The 18,933-nt window shown below is 41.0% G+C and overlaps 1 protein-coding gene across 5 annotated transcripts; it reads right to left on the reverse strand.

Annotated features, from left to right (window-relative positions):
- Positions 1–748: 748 nt before the first annotated feature.
- LOC133889069 (protein ALWAYS EARLY 2-like) lies at positions 749–18,599 on the reverse strand. 5 transcript variants are annotated; one of them, XM_062329519.1, is made up of 22 exons: positions 18,405–18,599; positions 18,090–18,335; positions 15,525–15,648; positions 15,197–15,295; positions 15,019–15,081; positions 14,755–14,832; positions 13,991–14,180; positions 12,319–12,584; positions 11,856–12,228; positions 11,105–11,185; positions 9,990–10,276; positions 5,610–5,657; positions 5,097–5,133; positions 4,815–5,005; positions 4,542–4,720; positions 4,186–4,468; positions 3,414–3,650; positions 3,169–3,306; positions 2,375–2,515; positions 2,069–2,287; positions 1,168–1,449; positions 749–1,067 (listed from the first exon to the last, which is right to left on the reverse strand). In XM_062329519.1, the coding sequence occupies exons 3-22, from the start codon at positions 15,627–15,629 to the stop codon at positions 894–896; spliced, it is 3,471 nt and encodes a 1,156-aa protein (XP_062185503.1). In that variant the 5' UTR covers positions 15,630–15,648; positions 18,090–18,335; positions 18,405–18,599; the 3' UTR covers positions 749–893. The 5 variants fall into 5 exon arrangements, with proteins under 5 accessions (XP_062185503.1, XP_062185502.1, XP_062185501.1 ...); XM_062329518.1 differs by having other exon boundaries at positions 3,169–3,333; positions 4,815–4,990; positions 18,405–18,598; XM_062329517.1 differs by having other exon boundaries at positions 3,169–3,333; positions 18,405–18,598.
- Between the last annotated feature and the right edge of the window lie 334 nt (positions 18,600–18,933).

An 18,933-nucleotide genomic window follows, 5' to 3' on the forward strand; every position in this document is an offset into this window, starting at 1 on the left:
TCGACGGCCGCCATAAGATTACGAATCTGAACACTGAACTGAATCGTAACGCCAGGAGCTCCGTTTATGCTTCTGCAACCAAATTCTTCGAGCGAGCGTTTCAACAGCGGATGAGTTGATGGCAGCACGCAGTACTGCAGCTTTTCTCACCGCCAGTGTTCTCAAAGGTCGCCTACACGTCCGCGCTTTCACCGTAAATCTGCAAGTTGGCAGGACGAAACGAGATAAAGAAGTCAACAAACCCGACCACCAAGACGTGCGACCTCCACCCCATCCAAATCCCTTGCGCATTGGATTACTTGTTAGGATGAACACCACTAAGATAATAGCCAAGCAGCCGACCGAGAAGACTTACATGAGGAAGAGAACGGAAAGAGCCGGGAGAGATTGGAGTATATTGATAATTTTTGCTTGATTAATTTGATTATATGATTTCCATAAATAAGACTCCCAATAAAAAGTCTATGACCAAATCTAACTCTATTTACTAACCGACTCTATTTTTAAACCGAATCCAAGTCTAAATCCTAGTCAACTCTAGTTGATAACAAATTTAATCTTACATTTTAAATTACCCCTAACAATTCTGATTTAATATTATCTCTAAATGCTATCTAATCTTTTCTAATGACTAACTAAAAGATAAAGTAGGCACAGTGCTACGACAACGCTCATAACACTGACACGGGAGATGAAACTAGACAGTAAACCTCGGGCACGCATGCGTTTGCGTGAGAACACACGCGTATAATTTTCCACGGTTCAATATATAATGAGCAATAACATACACATTGTACAAACAGCAAAACATAAAAAGGAAAAATACACACCACATAGAGTTATCCGGTCTCTTTCCGAAATATATAGGCAAGGTGCCCGGAGGAGGCATGGCGCTAGCCACTCGGAGTGGGTATCAACGCCAACATTTGGTTCTTGATGATGCCCATGCACATCTCGATCTCCCTGAAGATCGGGATGTTCTGCGAGCTGCACGGTTGTAGGCGCGACAATGCAGAATCAAGGATGTGCGCGACTTCGGCAGGATGGTACTGCTTCTCCGTGCAGTTCTGGTGAATGGAAGCGATGATGGCAGCATTAGACAAACCGGACACATGACTTCTATAATGCTCTTAAGTCTAAATAATCTGTGTGACTTGGATGATTTACCTGTATCATAAGAATGGTGGCGACACAGGATGAAATCAATTCGGAAGGATATTGGGCTTCGGAATCACACTCGTTGGGCAATCTTGGACTGGAGGCATTGTTTGTTGCAGGGGTAGGTGTGCCGTTATCTTGGTAAGATGAATTTGCCTGTCCTGAATCAGGAGGTATCCGCCTTATGCCTAATATGCTTGAACCAGATCCAGTACCGCGGCTACTCAGATTATCTAGTGCTTCACCTATTTTTGCAAAAGCATTCTCTCCTTCACTCACTTTGCACATCGCCTGGTAAAAAAAGGAAGAAAAAAGAAGAGCAGAAAATAAGGACATTGAGATAAAATAAATTTAAGACATGGAGAAGGGGAAGAAAGGCTTTGCATTCCACTTGCACCAAAATAGCACAACAAAATGAGACAGGTAATGCTTCAGCCAAATTAAAATATTCTAGAAATTAAATTCACCATCTAATCCAATAATAGACATATCTGACAAGAGTGCAATATATGGAAGCAACCCCAAAAAAACATACAGCAAATCATCAAATACGAATCTGAAACATGTTGTGATTTAAATTTTTTTAGAGAATTCAAATATAGATGCAGTTCATATCTACTGTAAGATTGGTAATTTTCAATGATTTTGGCAAGTAGTCTTTACTGAGTCCATTAGACAGGACTACTTTATTGATTTCTTCCAATATGAACTCGAAAATTTATTATTTTCGTCAGAACTGTGGTAAACAATGTTCATTCAATTGGAAGTTTTTCTTGTCGAAATGCGGAACATAAAATATTTTCAATATTCCTCTTTGTCAGATGGTGATAATTTAAAGTCTATAAGGGAATCTATGTCAGATAGCAAGACATGATATTGACATAAATACAAATAATTCTGGCCAACTGACCTGAATAGCAACATCAACCATCGTTTTTGCTCTGCACCTTGAAGTCTCAATAATTTCAATCACTTGGGAACCAGACTCCGGATTAATATAACCAAAAAGGTTGTACGGGTCTGGTGCTCCAGTAAAGGCTCCGCCATTTTCCATGGATTTAGGATATGATTGTACTGGATTCGCACGATATGTGTTGCGTTGCCGCAGCGAAAGCAAGGCTGAGGCTACCTGAGTATGAAAATATGCCGTGTCATTCACCAAGTGCATGAAAATCAAAAGTTACTTAAAGTGACAGATTGAACTTGGGAAGAGTACTTGATCATTGGAATCTCTTAGCTGCACAAGCACCATAGCATATTGCGTCCTGAAATGCTGCAAGTCTCTAATAGTTTCCCCATCCTTCTGCTTTCCAGACACTTCTTCATTCATGTGCCTCAACTCTACCAGCAAAGCTTCCTACAACAGATTAACAGTTCATCATAACCAAAACAAGGATTGTACATAAACAATACACACTTGAATGATGTTAAAATTCCAGAGAGTGTACTGTATACACAACATATAATTATAGCATGTCAATTATGTTTAATGGAGAAATACAAACTGCAGCCTCAGAATGATGCTTGCAGCGCTAATAGTATTCTGTAGCCGCACCCTGATCTGGAACTAAAAAGAACACATTTTTCAAACAGTACAAGTGGATTATCTCCATTTTATTGTTTATACTCTATGACTGGTAGCCCATTTCAAGTATAGCCAGCTGAATGGATTATCATGGTGCAGCTTAACTGGACAAGATTAAGGCAACACTACCACAAGATAAAAGTATACTAATAGTTGAACCATCAATATCAACTGTCAGATATTTGAAAGCACATTACTGTCAAAATTAACGTCAGCTCAGTTGTGTGAACTGCCCTATGAATCCATGCATGTATGGATTTGTGTACATCCAGTTCTTGGTTGCAAGGCAGTTCTAACTTTTTTTTAAAAAAAAACAAGGATGGTGGAGGATTCAATTCAAGCCATGACCTAGATTGTTTCCGTCTTCAAATATTATAATCAACCATAAGGGAGACAAAAATAAGGCACAATCCTTTTGCACTTGCCTTTTTATCAAGAGCACGTGATAGTTCAGCAAGAGCTCTTATATCAGCTTCTCTTTCCTGTATCTGTGAGAGAGTGCATGGCTGATTATACATTGCCTGTTGTGCAGCAACTGTAACCTCATTAACTGTAGCTTTGGCCTGTGCAATGGAATCAATTGTGTCACCCTATTGCACAAATCCCACAAGGAAAAAAGTTAGCTTATTCACTATATAAAGGTAAATAGCTTCCACATCAAGCATGCTACCTTTGCTTGCTTCATTAAAGTACTTATTGGGTGACCATAAGGTATATGGAAGGCCCCATCGGCACCATTCAAATTCACGTTTGATGTGAATCTTGCTGCACCTCCGCTACCCAAGTCTTTCACCCCATCCTCGAATTTTGCTTCTGATAAGCTGTTGTAATATTTGTTCACAAAGTTTTGCTGTCTGAGAGACTCAGGGAAATTATCCAGAGGATGCAGGGGCATACAATCAATATCCTGCAAAACAAGTTCCTTTCAATAGCAACCTTATTTGATGTGCCAACTTTTCCATCTTTGCATCAATATATGGTATTATATTTGAATGGAGGTGAATCAAAATCATCTGTTGAAAAAACATTCATAGACAGGAAAACAATCTTCCATAAGCATTGTCCTAGCTGTGTTACAAGATATAGATGCCTAATGGAAAGAAGTTTAACTAGGGAAAAGGTACACAAGCATAGCATTAGAGCATTAGTGGTGAAATCAACTAGAGAAAAGGTATAAACCGCAACTGAAATGAGTGGTCACTCGTTTAGTCTTTTTACTAGTTATATGTAAACATTAACGCACCAAGTGCTCTGCAAGATGTTCAGTGGAAATAAGGCATAGCAATCTTCTAAGTCGAGCTGTTGTACTAATTTATTGCAAGTCATGGACATTTCTAGAGTACAAGTAATTGTGCAATCAGCTGAAAGCATTTTAAATCAAAAGCCATTATATGAAACTTCCAGAAAATGATCAAAGCATAAATGAGATAGTGATTGATTACCATCACAAACTCAACACCCAGCTCAAGCCAATCAAATTGAACCCGGCAACGATTATGATCAACAGTCAGAACATTCCCATCATGAAGTTCCCTTGTTCTAGGATGGCAGGCTATAACACGCTGTCCAACTGCTAGAGGTCGTGCAAGATCTGTAGGTAGACCTTCTCGAACACCAGATCGAAGTTCAGCATAGTGCTGTCTGACTGAATCACGATACTGAGCAAGCTTCTCTCTCTCCTCGTGCAAAAACTGTTTGGACAATCGACGGGGCTTTCCAAGAGAACTGCAAAATAGTAAGATTTAGGGAACAATTATAACAAAAGAAAAAAAAGAGACAATAACTGAAGATTACAAACCTCCTTATGACACCCCACTCAACACGAGTCAGCCTTGGCACATGACCCAGCTTGACATGATTCAAATACTCAACAAATTCACTCTTGGCAAACCACGGATAATCGATTGCACTGTAAAACCATTCAAACATGCACCATCTACGGAGCAAACGTGATGACAAGCAGTGAGAGAGTTTGTCCTGCAACAGGTCAGTGTATATGTGACTTTTTAACCTTGCAAGTGATGAAATACATTGATCAGTGCATTTAACTAGATAAAAGGCAGTACCAAACCTTAAGATCGCTAACATTATTCATTGAGTAAGAAAGTTTATCACTTCCCGAATCATCAGCACCCTCTGTAGGTTTACATTCTTGAGTTAATGATTTCTGAATGCCTAATTTACGGCGACTTCTATCCTTTGATGTCAAGTCACCCTGCGGAGTTGTTGCACCTTGTGCAGTTGTCTCTGCAATATCCATAACTACATTTTCAAAATCAGTATAGGCTGGAGAACTTTCCTGTGCTATTGACTTGTTTTTTGTTTTGAAATTGGACTACATGAGTATGCCTACCTTTATTAGAAGATATCTTCCCTTCTTCAGTAGAAACCTATAAAATACAGACATTCAGGAACAACAATTATGTAGTATATGCAAGCATGAGATAAACAGGAAAGGTAAAAAGACTATGCATGGGTAACAATTCGATATGATAAAGAACTATAGCACTAATGATTAGGCTTGGTGCAATAGTTAAGATTGCAATCATGCCATATGATGCAGGCCATAACAAAGTTTTGATATTATTGTTACAGGATGTCAAACTCGAAACCATAGAATATTTTATGGTTTTCACCGTTGGTGTCACATGCTGTGACCCTAACAACAAACTACCGATAAAATAATGGAATGACCCTATGATGGACAAACCAATACTAGGATGAGGTGGTTCTTCAAACGAACAACCCATTAATCTATTGGCATAAGACTCTACTGCAAAAAAGGGGTCAACTTAATATTCAACTCATGAAATATGTTTATCAGGAGCAACAACAAAAAAGACAACACTACAAAAGGGCTAGGTACCTCAGTCTTCTCAACATCTTTTAGTGTATTCTTTCTATCTTTCAAAACCTGTACATACGTAAAGCATTAAAGTTTATGCACAGTTGCACACGATAAGCAAATTATAGCAAGGTACTAAACAGCAGTTGTAGCAGCTGCAATAGTAGTAATGGAATCAAGGCACTAACGATGCAACATAGCGCTTCAAAGTAGAATTTTGGACTCGTAAACTGTACTATTATGGTGAGAACCAATATTATGGTCTTACTAATATTGCAGGCTGTACCTGCAAATTTTATGGAATATATAGAGACATAATACACAAACATGAAAAAAATGTGAGTGCTTCTCAAATTATCATATGAGAATACAGCAAGACTACCCAGATATACACTATACTGAAACCAATCTTCTGCACAGTCGCTATTTGCAATTTATAAACTTGAATACGCAATTTGTAACCTTGAATTTAGAGCACTCAATGTTGTTCCTTGCAGGTGTTAGGAATAGCAACTTGTATTCACAAAGGCCCTGGGCCAACATATATACACATGTACAGGTGATAATATGCAAGAAACCCCTTATAGATTAGGGATATTACACATAGAGATATATATCTAACACCCCCCTCAAACTCATAGGGAATCAACCACACTGAGTTTGGAGAAATAGAACCTGTGCTGAATAGTACTCTGTGCTTTCGTGAAGAAATCAACCAACTGAAGCTCGGAAGGAACATATTGAAGAACAATCATCTCATCATTATTTGCGTCCATATGTAAGAAGCATCAACACCAATATGCTTGGTGAGCTCATGTTTCACTGGATCCCGAGCAATGTTGATAGCACATGTACTGTCTGAATAAAGAGGAGTAGATGCAGAAGAAAAAACACCAAAATCCTCAAATAACCACCGTAACCAACTGAGCTCCGCTGTCAATAATTCCATGGCTCGCAACTCAACCTATGACCTAGAACGAGAAACTGCAGTCTGCCTTTTAGTCTTCCAAGCAATGAGAGAACCACTGGACAAATACAGTAGGCAGAAATAGACCGGCGATCAGAAGGATCACTAGCCCAAGTAGCATCAGAATAAGAACGAAGCTGTAAAGAGCTGGAACGTGAAAAGAAGAGACGATAAGAGATAGTCCTACGAAGATAGCGCAAAACACGCAGGAGATGACTTTAGTGGAGCTAAGTACGAGTAGAAACGAACTGAGTGAGAATGTGCCTGCATGGGAAATGCCAGGACGAGTACCAGTAAGGTAAACAAGACTCTCAAGATCACGGTAGCGAGTGGCATTCACAAAAGGCTCATCATCATTGGAACGAAGCTAAAGATTAAGCTTCATGGAAGTCTCAATAGTGAGCTCATCAACGAGATAAGTACGATGAAGAAGATCCTAAATATACTTCTCTTGGGATAGAAAAAAAAAACCCTCATAAGTAGAACAAATCTCAATCCCAAGAAAATAACAAAGAGCACCGAGATCGAACATAAGAAACTACTCACTGAGACGAGCCTTCACAAAGGCAATATAATCATAATCATCTCCGGTAATGATCATATCATCAACATACAAGATAAGAAGAGTCCGACCACGAGAGAAAGTGTGAAAAAAGAGCACAAGATCATGAGCACTAGCAGAAAAACTAGCGGCAATGACCACAGAAGAAAAACGCTCAAACCAGTCTCGAGGGGTTTGCTTTAGGCTATAGAGAGAGCGACAGAGACGACAAACCATACCCTCAAGAACAAAATACCCTACCAGTGGGTGCATGTAGACTTTCTCACGCAACTCACCATTAAGAAAGATATTATTAACATCAAGCTAGTAGATAGACCACTGACGCACAGAAGCAACAAGAAGAGTGCGCACTGTAGTCATATGGGCAACCGGAGTAAGTCTCATCATAGTCGCGACCATGCTCCTATTGAAAACCACGGGCAACAAGACAAGTCTTGTAGCGCTCAAGAGAACCATCAGGGCGGGTCTTAACCTTATAAACCCACTTGCATGTGATAGGGCGAACATGTGAGGGAAGAGGAACACGATCCCATGTGACGGTACGCTCAAGAGCAACAAGCTCTTCTACCATAACATGCTATCATTCCTGATGAACAACACCATCACGATAACAAAACAGCTCGGCAGGAACATCACCAACAAAACCAAATCGATCAAGAGGTCAAATCGAATGGTGATCACAAAGAGAATAGCGAGGAGAGGAAAGAGGAACTGAATCACCAGAAGAAGGCTCATCAGAAAGCAGCACAACAGAATATAAGGCAGCATGAGAACGAGTGTAGTTGAAAGGAAAAGACTCAATAAGACCAAAAGGAGGAGGAGCATGTGAAGTGGAGGCCAAAGGTGTGGAAGGCACCGAAGAAGACACAACAGGACAAGGCCCCAAATGTGCCTAGGGAAGAGAAGAAGAAACAATAATAGGTGTAGCAGAAAATGTGAGAAAAGACAGTGTCCCAACCAAGGAAGCTAAAGAAGTAGGAGAGATCCAAGGATATAAGGGACGAGACTCATTAAAAGTAACATGCTGAGAAATACGCATCCGGTAAGCAACAGGGTCCACCCTTATGCTCAGCACTATAACCAAGAAAGACACACTCAACAGATTGAGCGATCAGTTTGGTACGTTCACGATGGGCGAGAAGAACATAACAAACACAGCCAAAAAGACGAAAAGAGTAGTCAGGAAGGCGTCCACATAGACGCTCAAAAGGAATCCTACCCTGAAAGCAGAGGAGGGTTGGATATTGACTATGTGGTAGTGGAGACCGTCTCTGCCAAAAAATGAGGTGGAACGCAAGAGGCAATCATAAGCGCACGAGCTGTCTCAAGAAGATGCTTGAGCTCAGCAATATCATTCTGAGTATGAGCTCCAAGATAGGAGAACTGAGACAAAGTACCATGTTTAGTGAGAAAGGAACAAAGATGCTCAGAAAGAAATTCATCAGTAGAGTCAGCACGAAAAATACGAATTGGAGTGTCAAACTGAGTGCGAATCATAGTGGCAAAGTGCATATATATAGATAACACATCGCTACGAGAAGACATGAAATAAATCCAAGTGTGACGAGATAAATCATCTGTAAAGATAATATAGTAGCTATGACCCCTTTCAAAACAAAGGAGCCAGACCCCATACATCTAAATGAACAGTACCAAAAGAACATTGAGACACTGACTCACTATGAGGATAAGGAAGTTGAATCTGTTTACTAAGCTTACAACCCTGACAATCTAAGGATGCATCTCTTGAGACAGACCCTCAAAGACCATAACAAACTAATGAAGATAGATGCAATCCACAAACATGACCTAGACGATGATGCCACTACTGGAAGGAGCCAGTAGTCAAGGAAGCAGAGAGATTGACAACGACAACGGAAGGAAGACGAAGTTAGTCAAGCTCCCATAGACACTAAGAATCATAACGCCGAGGGCCAGTACCAACCAAAGCACCATCAAAGATCACCGAGCACCGAAGAACTAAAACGATGCTCGACGACATCCTGAAGAAGTGATGAACGACGGCGAGAGCATAAAGATAGCGGCGAGCAACAACAAGAGCATGGCAAGAGACGGCGAGAGCGCAAACAGAAGCGGCAATCAACAGCAAGAGCGCAAAAGATGTGGCAAGTTACATCAATTTTTTTTTGTTTTTTTTACGGTTGCAGCTGTGTTACAAAAGTCGACTCTGTTTCAAAGCCGCTTAAACACACCCAAACGTGGTGAGGAGGCGGCCGGCGGGTGGTAGCCGGTGGAGGAGGCCGGTGAGGAACTCGGCGAAGGCCCGACCGACGGACCGGCGACCGATCGCGCGGGTGGGTAGGCGGGGCCGGGCTAATCAACTAAGGGGACCCAACGGCACATCAAAGAGGTGGAAGTGGGCCAGCGTGGCGCGGATCCGTCGGTGGGCAAGAGCCGGCGAGGCGCAGCAGGTGAAGAGAAGCCAGCATGTGAACGGCCGGGCACGCGAGCAGGCGGGGCAAGGCCGGTCGACCTGTGCGGAACCGGCGACGAGGTGGCGGCGCACCAGTGAGGCGAAAGAGGGGCGGCACGGCATGGATCCAATGACGAGTAGGCGGGCAGGTGAGCGAGAGAGCCACGACAAGAAGCACCAGCCCGAGATAGCATGGTGCACGGAAAGCAACGGGAAGGCATGGACTAGATCTAGATGGACTGAGTTGCTGCATCCAAAAAGAAACCATAGATCTAATATCATGTTAGGAATAGCAACTTATATTCTCTGAAGGCCCTGGGTCAGTATATATACACGTGTAGGTGATAATATGCGACAAACCCCTTATAGATTGGGAATATATATATATATATATATATAACAGCAGGAATGTTAAACAAATAATAATTTTGGAAGTACCTTTCCTGTGGAAGACTTCCTCTTCTTTTTCTCTGTTTTAATGCCACACGTACAAGCTTGTTGCTTTACTTCAGAAGTGGTGCTCCCATCATGATGAGGATCTTTAGCAAGTTTAGCTTTTTTCCTAGTAACCATGTCAGTGCCTGCAATGTCTGACTGCCTTTTGAGTTTTTTTGCTGTACTTTTGGAGTTATCTTTCTGCTCAGACACTGATACTGCTGCAGGCATACCGGGCTTTTCATCAGAATCATTGTCTTTGTTTTCATCCTTAATCTGTGCTGATGATTCTGGAAAATCATTAGGGGCAGTATCAATAACACAATCGTTAACGGAAGCAATGTTCTAAAGTGCACTAGGCGCTAGGCAAGTGACGGGTGGCACTCACTGGGCAAGATAGGCGGCAACCTTTTGAAACCGTGTACAGAAGAAACTAACATATTAATGAAAGCTAATTTTGCGATACGACTTTTTCCCATAACTTTTGTGGGATTTTCTCATTCAAAGGCTATGACTGTTAGAACTCAGAAATTATTCAGAACTAGAAGCCAGTGCATGGAGTTAAAGTAGGTTCTGGTATAAATTAGGCTAAATTGGCTTTGTAGCACCAATTGTGTGGCACTTGCTGGAGGACACTGCAATGTCAATACTTCGCTGCATGACACTTCAAAATTGCAGACTTACCAGAACACGTGTCCAATAAAATATTATTTTGTAAATTTTTGGCGAGGGATACAAGGGAGGCAGGAGTTGTTGCAAATTCATATTTTCCCATGGATACAGACTCCTGTATGTCCAAGTGCACCATGTGGGCGCTGGTTAAGATCCCATCCAAATGGGGCCTGCTCAAACGGTAAATATGACTTCCGAACACTTCTTTTTTTTGGGGGGAGGGGGGACTACACTTTACTCCCCTAAACTATTTATCCGGAGCACACAAATTCAAATGCCAAAACTCAACCACTGCACCTTGCAAGATACAACCATTGCATCCTTCTGCCACCGTGCCATTTAGTTAGAGAAGAGACAAATATGGTAATGGAATAAAATGGGTTGCATCTAAATTTAGTATCTAAAACATTAACAATTCAATTAAAAAAGTATAAGATAACACTAACCGGATTCAACAATTGAAGAAGGTTGTAGGATATTCACAGATAGATCAGCTAATGTATGTAATGCATCTAGAGCTGAGCTTTCTGCAAAACAGTGCGGATTGAAGGATTGCATTATATAGATGGAACGGAAGCAAGAACCCAACAGGTTCCTACAACTTATCGAGAATCACAAAAGTATCATAGTACGTGAGTGTTATGAAAGCCAAAGTACTAAATTAGAAAGAATAATGAATCCCCAATCAGGGCATTTGTACAGCAGCAAACTATTTGAGTGTGATAAATGATAACAATATATGGTTCTATTTATGTTTCCAATGTTAGCGAAATCATTAAATTCAATTTTATAGTGCAACAAACCAATAAGACACGAACAATATTCGGAATAGAAATTGGATGGTGACAAAGATGATATAGAGAACATTTATTCTTGTATTCCACAAATTGTGAAAACGTTGTACTGGGCAATTTTCTATACGTTTTTCCAACTTGCTAAGTTTTTTGCCTCACACTAGAAGAGTATATTATTGTCATTTCATAATATAGGGCATGTTTGCTTTAATACTTTGCATTTCACTTCCACAAATTCAGAAAATATTGTGCTGCACAGTTTTAGAAAAGAAGCTAAACCCATTTATCCACCTTTTTTCAAATTTTAACTCATGCTTGAGAAAGAGAACGCTATTGTAGTATTGTCATCCAATAATTCCGTACTGCTCTACAGAAACTTAAGATTGCTACAATACAGACATACCGCCAAAAAACAGTTGTCGACTTCTTTTACTTGACATGCTAGATGGCCATACAGTTTTACTTCCCAGTGCCTCCAGCTCTGATTCCTCTTTAGCCTTTCTCGCACTATGCCCTTCTTCAGTACCACTGCAAGCCTCTCTGTCATCCTCAAACTGATCGCCTGTTTTGCGTGCAGCTTTTCTCCTCCTCTTATGAGACCTCTTTACTTTCTTCTGAGACTTCCCAGATGCAGAACCTTCCTTAGTCACCAAATACGATGCACCTTTGGTATAGTCACCAGTTTCGGCTTCCCTACTTCCTAAGCTACCTTCAGGGTAATCAGCATCCAATTGAAACCCATGCAACTTTGAGCTTCCCATGTCTGAATCCGCATTCTGCAAGTGTCATGCAGGTATCTTGATCATATAATTACTTTACTGAGTGGATAAGAAAAATGGGAGAAGGCATATATTCTAGTTTCTTACTTTTCTGTCACTACTTTTAACTGGAGACAGGAACATATGATCACCAGATCTTCCAGGCGTTTGAGAAACCTGAGGTGAGCCTCCTCTTTGACATACCTCTGCCAGAGCAAGCGCCGCTACGTGAGCTCCTTCATGATCACCATTGTTAGCATCTGGTTTTGCTTGTCTATTTGCTACACCCCAGTCATCTCGATGGTACATGCTTGCGACAGGTACTCGTGGAGTCCTTTTTCCAACAGCACGTGGCCTGTTCCCTACAAAAAGGTCTAGAGAAAAATTCAAGAACTAAATATTATTATCACTGTTCGATGACCTAACATCACTGTTCTGATATTTGATAGAAAGCAATCTGTACATCTTAACTTCAATTAAGTTCACAAGGTCATGTTCACAAGCATTCAGGAGTTGTAGCCTTGTAGGTCTAATATTGGGGGTGGAGGCAAAAATGAAGAACGTTTTATAGGGGACAAAACAGAGGCAAAATAAGCAATTCTGGGTGGTCTATTTACAGTTCAGGAACAAAATGAAACTCATGACAGAAGTAGCTTTGCTGAAAGAGGCGTAAATCCCATGTGCAAAAGGCTTGCAATTATATTGACATCAAGGGGAACCGCGTCAAGGAATCGGATGTTATTGTTTGTACCTCCAGAATAAGTTGCAGAATCAATTCAATAACAATAAGCAACTCATAAAAAAGTTGATGACATGTTTTGAGAACAAGAAAACTAGACAAGGGACTCAGATGCCTAGTAATAACAAGTCACAAAGAAATTCAGCAAGATTATAAGAGATTATGCTATCTGTGTGGCTGGCAGAATTATATTTATTATTTAATCATATCTAGTATCATGACTGTAATCTAAGAGATCTTATATCAGAAGTATCATCACCATAAGATATTACTGACTTCTAACTCAGGATAAGTAACGTTATTGGTTTAGGGTACTACTAACTACTTACTATTGTAGATCCAAACTTAAGATAGATATATGCACAGTCAAGATCTCATTAACTGATCCCTTCCTAAAGTCTAGTGTCAAAATGACTGAACTTGATATGCAGGATCCATAATTGCATATTTTTTTCCTGCATTCTGGTCTGAAATGGGAAAGTCCTCCACTTCACGTTTTTTAGCAGCCAAAAGGGCATCTTGGTTAACTTTCATTATAGTAGAGCAAAAACACTAATTTTCATTGCCCTGCTAGAACAAGCATACTTAATCTTATATATTTGGAACAAAGCTGAGATCCACCCTTATTCTCTATAGGTAAGTACATAAGAAAACTGCACTAAGAGTTTCCATATATTATCATTGCAAAATTGTTAAGTTTCCCTCATAGGTAAAATAAAGGTGGCTGCCTAGCCCTCCTAATACTCAATAGAATAGGGCTCCGCGCCTCTCCCCTACTATACTATCAACAAAAAGAAAAGGTAATGGAATGATAAGAACTCATGAACAATGCTTAATAAACAATTGCTGCTACTTCATGTTTCAACATTAGGTAGGCAATATAATTAGTGTTTTCACAAAATGAGTTCAAAGATACAGGTTATGGTATTTGGCTATTGGGGATATCCCAATTATGTATACAATTCTTCCAAGATGCACAAAACATCTCTGGTGTGCTGTTAATGAGACCAGTCATATGTACATGGGAATATATCAAATTACCTCCAGAACGCTTCTTCTTCAACAAAGAAAGGCACCCATAGCTCGATGAAGCAGGTTGAGATTGCAATAGATCAGGGTAACGTGTATCAGATGTCTTAGACACAGATTGAAACTTAGCACGACCACGCTTCTGTGGCTTCCTAGAAGTTTTTGGTGAATCATTACTTTCACGCTCACTGTTACTTCCATCCTACAGTTCAGAACAGATGTCCAAGTGAGTATTTTCAATAAATGAGGTGAAATGATATAGCATTATTTTGAATTATAGATCAAGGCTGCTCAAGCCGCATATGCCATCAAAATAAGTAGATCCACTATTCTGCAACACCACTTCAATCAATGACACTGAATCAATATTTCAGCAAGCGTCAAATGCTTCACAAGCAATGGAGATTTTAGCATGGAACTAGTAAATACAAATGACAATTACAATCCAATATTTGGAGCTGCCAAGCATTTTAGTACAATTTTACTGCCACATGCAGCAAATAACTCTAGTTCGTAGAATTTGCGATTAATGCCAAACTAGTTACTGTTTTTGCATATACCATGAATCAAAAGAACAGGTTTTTTAGATTTGGCCTAACGAAAATACTTTATAGCCCATGCCTCAAAAAGATTCAAACAGAAAGGAGAAAAAATTCTTGTTCAAGCTTCGACTTTTAAGAACATTCACAAGGTTTTTCATGTATTAGAGGCAAGAATTACAGAAGTTGTAGATATAGTAAATCCTATAGTGTATGACAATTTAAATATAAACTAACCAGAATATTGTAGTGATCAGTCATCATCGCTATTAACCCCGCAGCAGTAGCTGTTCCCTCGGGAAGAGATAAATAAGCCTGGATATGCCACACATCTTAGTTTAGAACAACAAAACATATATAGGAAAATACTTGTGAAATTAGCAGACAAACGAGAATACAAGCTAATTAAGCTTTGCCACCAAAGTGATCTATTGAACTGATCTACAGAATTTAGGTTATTTAGATGGAAAGAAAGCTGGTTAAGATCAGCCCAGGATTAACCTTATTCATGTTGTACAGAGCCTCCACCATTTCAGATGTTCTATCACGGATAGCACCAGCAATCTAGAAAGTGAAATGAAAATTCAGTACATTAAAAGGAGGTCAAACGAGATGTAAACTCAGGTGAGAAAATGCCTTTCTCTTATCTCAATTCTGTCTAGATAAGCATAAAACAAACCTTTCTCCAATCTTTTCCATATTTTCTGTAGGCTCCATAGAAACGCTCGAGCTCATCTTTGCTCCACTGAGACCCAAGCATGTCTGATAACTTTTTCTTCTGCAAATCAGTTTTTTCTTTGATCAATGATCGACAATGAAGTTGAGGTACTGCTAAGTACTCAAACGCATAAGGCATCTAGAAATTTGATTATCACTTGGCAGTCCACATAATACTACCATAGCATGTAAACAAGCAGAAGTCAGTTATGTTCTTCACAGAATAAGGGGAAAAGAAAAGAAATTGCAAGTGAGAAGGAAAAAAAATATTGATTTTCGCATATACTCACTCGCACTTTACTTTTATGTACATTTGTTGCATCTTTATCCTGCCAGTCTTCATTGATTTTGGCATAGCGTTTATTCACATTTCTCACTTTTCTTGCTGAAGCCATGGAGAATTGCACAACCTACCTGAAAACACAATTCACTGGAGATTATTGCTAAATCTCTTCACTAGCTCTTTGGTAAACAATGCACAGGAGAATTTCAATAGAATAAGTGCATTGCAAACACCATCATCAATATGCCTCAACATTGATACAGACTTTCAAAAATTCAAACCACTTCATTGCAATGTCCATGCGGAAATATTGAGGCACTTCAGAGGGCAAAGATGGTACATGCACCGATATGTACAACTGTCTTAGCATTTTCTTTGATAATACATACAATCTTCCAAAATTAATTTTAAAAACAAATAGAGTAAGGAATTAGCTAACAAGCTTGGCTCTTCACATTTCTCAGCATTCATTGCATCATACAAATAGCTCTGTAACTTTGTCACATTTAAGACAGCAATATCAGTGGATAACATATGAATTTACATGACTAGTATGGAATAGGGATGGGGAAGGATGCATAGTATAGAAGAAGTAAATAACACTCAACAACATATATATTATCTTATCAAGTGTCATGTGCAAGGCTGTCTGCATCCTTCGATGCAGAGGCCAGGATGATTCTTATTCCATTATCTTATAAAAACAAGTGTCATGTACCGCCAATCAGGGACCATGTGATGGAGGACGAAGCAGCACCGTACCTTCCTAGGGCTGGCTTCTCCATCACATGAGCCCTGATGAGCTGAATGAGAAAACTTCTCTCTCCCTCTGCAACAGCTCGTAATCGAGCTGTGGTGGAGGCCACAGCAGCACCGAGGTTATGCTTTGGTTGTAACATCCTCTAGTGACACTGTACCTATTCTAGAGTTTTTGAGCTATCTATGGAAGGAAAGTGCTTATTGCTTGAGTGATGACCATAACAAAGTTGTGCTACCCTTTGTGGTTCAACAATATTCAAGACCTTCCAAACATTGATTTTTCCCCGTTGATGCATGCACCTTGAAAATGCAACTTAACATTGCCATCTACTACCAAAGAGCCCTTTGGCCAGCCTAGGTCTAACTAGTGCTATGGTCGTGTCTCTCTATCTTGTGGCGCATCTGTTAACCTAAGTTGAGTGCGCGTGTGTGTGGATGTTTTTTTCCCTCTTTGTTCTCTCTCCCTCTTATTGGGTTGTTTGTATTTTGGACCGTTCCTCTTTCTGAATACAAAGATACACAGCTCTCCTATGTGTTTGAGGAAAAAAAGCATAACCATTTTAAATTTAGGAATCAGGATATTGATATGACTTATGCACTCCAGCAATAAGATGCATCATTATTCTTAGAGTCAGAGTACAGAACGAAATGTGCGCTTGCTCAAAAGCTCTGTAACTTCCACATAAGGAAATTTTGTGATGCTGAAAATTTATTTCATTTCAGTTCAGTCCCTACTCCATCATGGTGTCCTCATCAAATTTTAGTTTCAGTGAGCTATGAGTCCACTTTGAGCATGGCCAGGCAAAAGAGATGGGTAGCATGGAAGGTATATCAATGCTACTAAAGGCAACAGAAAGCTAACAGTAACAGTAAAAGAATTACTGTTCCTCCTTCTAACCGCACTCAGCATTAAGATGCATTATTACTCTCATACTAGTATGAAATTGACCTTGACCAGAAATGAGTTCAATAGATCACAGAATAGGCAGGATGAGGCATGGAACTTTTCGGCACTTCCACAGAAGAATCCTCGTCATCCTTTGGCACTGATCATCTTACTATTAAAAAATCTAGCAGCTATTAGCTTTCACAGGTGTCAATTTTTATCAATACATCATCCTAATAGTAGATGTCTTTAGGCACTTCCAAGTGATGCTCTGCAAGCAGAGACACAGCCAGATAGGTCACAGGTTGGCATTGGAACTACAAAAAATTAAGCACAATTACTTCTAACTTGATATTGCTGTTTTGAAGAATTCCATAGAACTTTTGATCAATATAGGTGCAAAGTGCGAAACATATTCTATTCTCAATTCTCTCAAAAAGATAATTCGCTGCCTTGTTATTAGAAGAAAGGTTCTGATATCTGGAATTAGATATGTTCAATTCTCAACCAGATAGACGATTTACAAAGCCATGGAATGGAATGGAATGGAATGGGCTATCGACAATAGCTCAGCATAAGGTGCAAAATAGGAACGCAGTGCTTGTACTGTTGGTCGGAGCAATCAAAACAGGTACTCGGGTTTAGCAACTGGAAGCTAAAATGCGGAATGCCTCCTACCGAAACCACGCCAAGAGCACAGAGTTGCCTTACAAAGCAAGTACAATATATGCTTTCTCCCCCTCAAGTGAGCAAGCACAAAAACACCCAACTCAGCCTTCTGGCATCACCAAGGGCACACCACAATTCCAGGCGCCGTTCAGCAACGGCGAATTCGAGTAACCCATGCCGCAACCGTGGGGGTTAATTGAACCGGCGGCAACTCGGGAATTGGGGGTGGGGTGGAGTGAAGCAGCAGATAGGGCTTACCAGGAGAGACCCTGGTCTCCAGCAGCCGATGACGAGGCGAATCGGGGGGCCGGAGAGCCCCGAGTCCCTGGAGGTGGCTGCGGGGACGGGAGCAGCGCCTCCGATGAGGACGCGAATCGCTGCGGCCAGCCGTCGTCGGCTCGTGCAAACAGCGGAGAGGGTGAGCCGGGTGCTCCCCCGTCAGTGCGAGGCTACGGCGGAGGACGCGGCCGCGCGATTTCGAGCCTCCTCCGGCTAGCGGCAGATCTGCGGGGAAAGCGCAGTGAGATGGGGGAAAGAGACGAGGAGGAAGAGGCGTAGGAGGAGGGGGCTGACCGGGAAACAGCCGTGCAGCCGCCGCTGCCGAAGCCTCGCCGGAGAGGGACGAGGAACTGTCTCCTCGCCGGAGTGGGAATGGTGGGAGGAGGCGGGGGAGGGTGCGAATTGGCGAGAGGGAGCGGAGGGCGTGGTTTCGCGGTCGCGGCCGGGAACAGAGAGAGAGAGAGAGAAGGGAAATCGGAGCTGTTGCTCGGGGTTGCGGGTGAGGTGAGCTTTAACTCGTCAGCTGGGTTGGGCTGGGTTGGAAATCCCATCTTGATGGGCCTTTCGGAATGGGCTTGATGTGAAGCAATCCGTGAATCCACTGGGCTGGGTTGGTCTGGGCTGGAAATCCCATCTTGATGGGCCTTACGGAATGGGCTTGATGCGAAGCGATCCGTAATCCACTAGCTGGTTAATTAAATTAAAAGAAGATGACCATCAAATCCACGGATACCCGATAGCCATAAATCCACTAGCTAGCTAATTAAAATGCAAATTTTACGGTACCTCTAAATAATTATAGATCATTCATCTAGTGTCCGAG

The sequence above is a fragment of the Phragmites australis genome, chromosome 13 (genome assembly GCF_958298935.1).
Source record: "Phragmites australis chromosome 13, lpPhrAust1.1, whole genome shotgun sequence".
Taxonomy (NCBI): domain Eukaryota; kingdom Viridiplantae; phylum Streptophyta; class Magnoliopsida; order Poales; family Poaceae; genus Phragmites; species Phragmites australis.

Excerpts from the sequence above, each read along its gene's own strand:
- LOC133889069 (XM_062329517.1), bottom strand. The coding sequence starts at position 15,629 with ATGGCTTCAGCAAGAAAAGTGAGAAATGTGAATAAACGCTATGCCAAA. Across the intron at positions 15,296-15,524 it reads TACATAAAAGTAAAGTGCGA|AAGAAAAAGTTATCAGACAT; the intron begins GTGAGTATATGC and ends ACTGATTTGCAG. Across the intron at positions 5,006-5,096 it reads GAAGATATCTTCTAATAAAG|TTATGGATATTGCAGAGACA; the intron begins GTAGGCATACTC and ends TTGAAAATGTAG.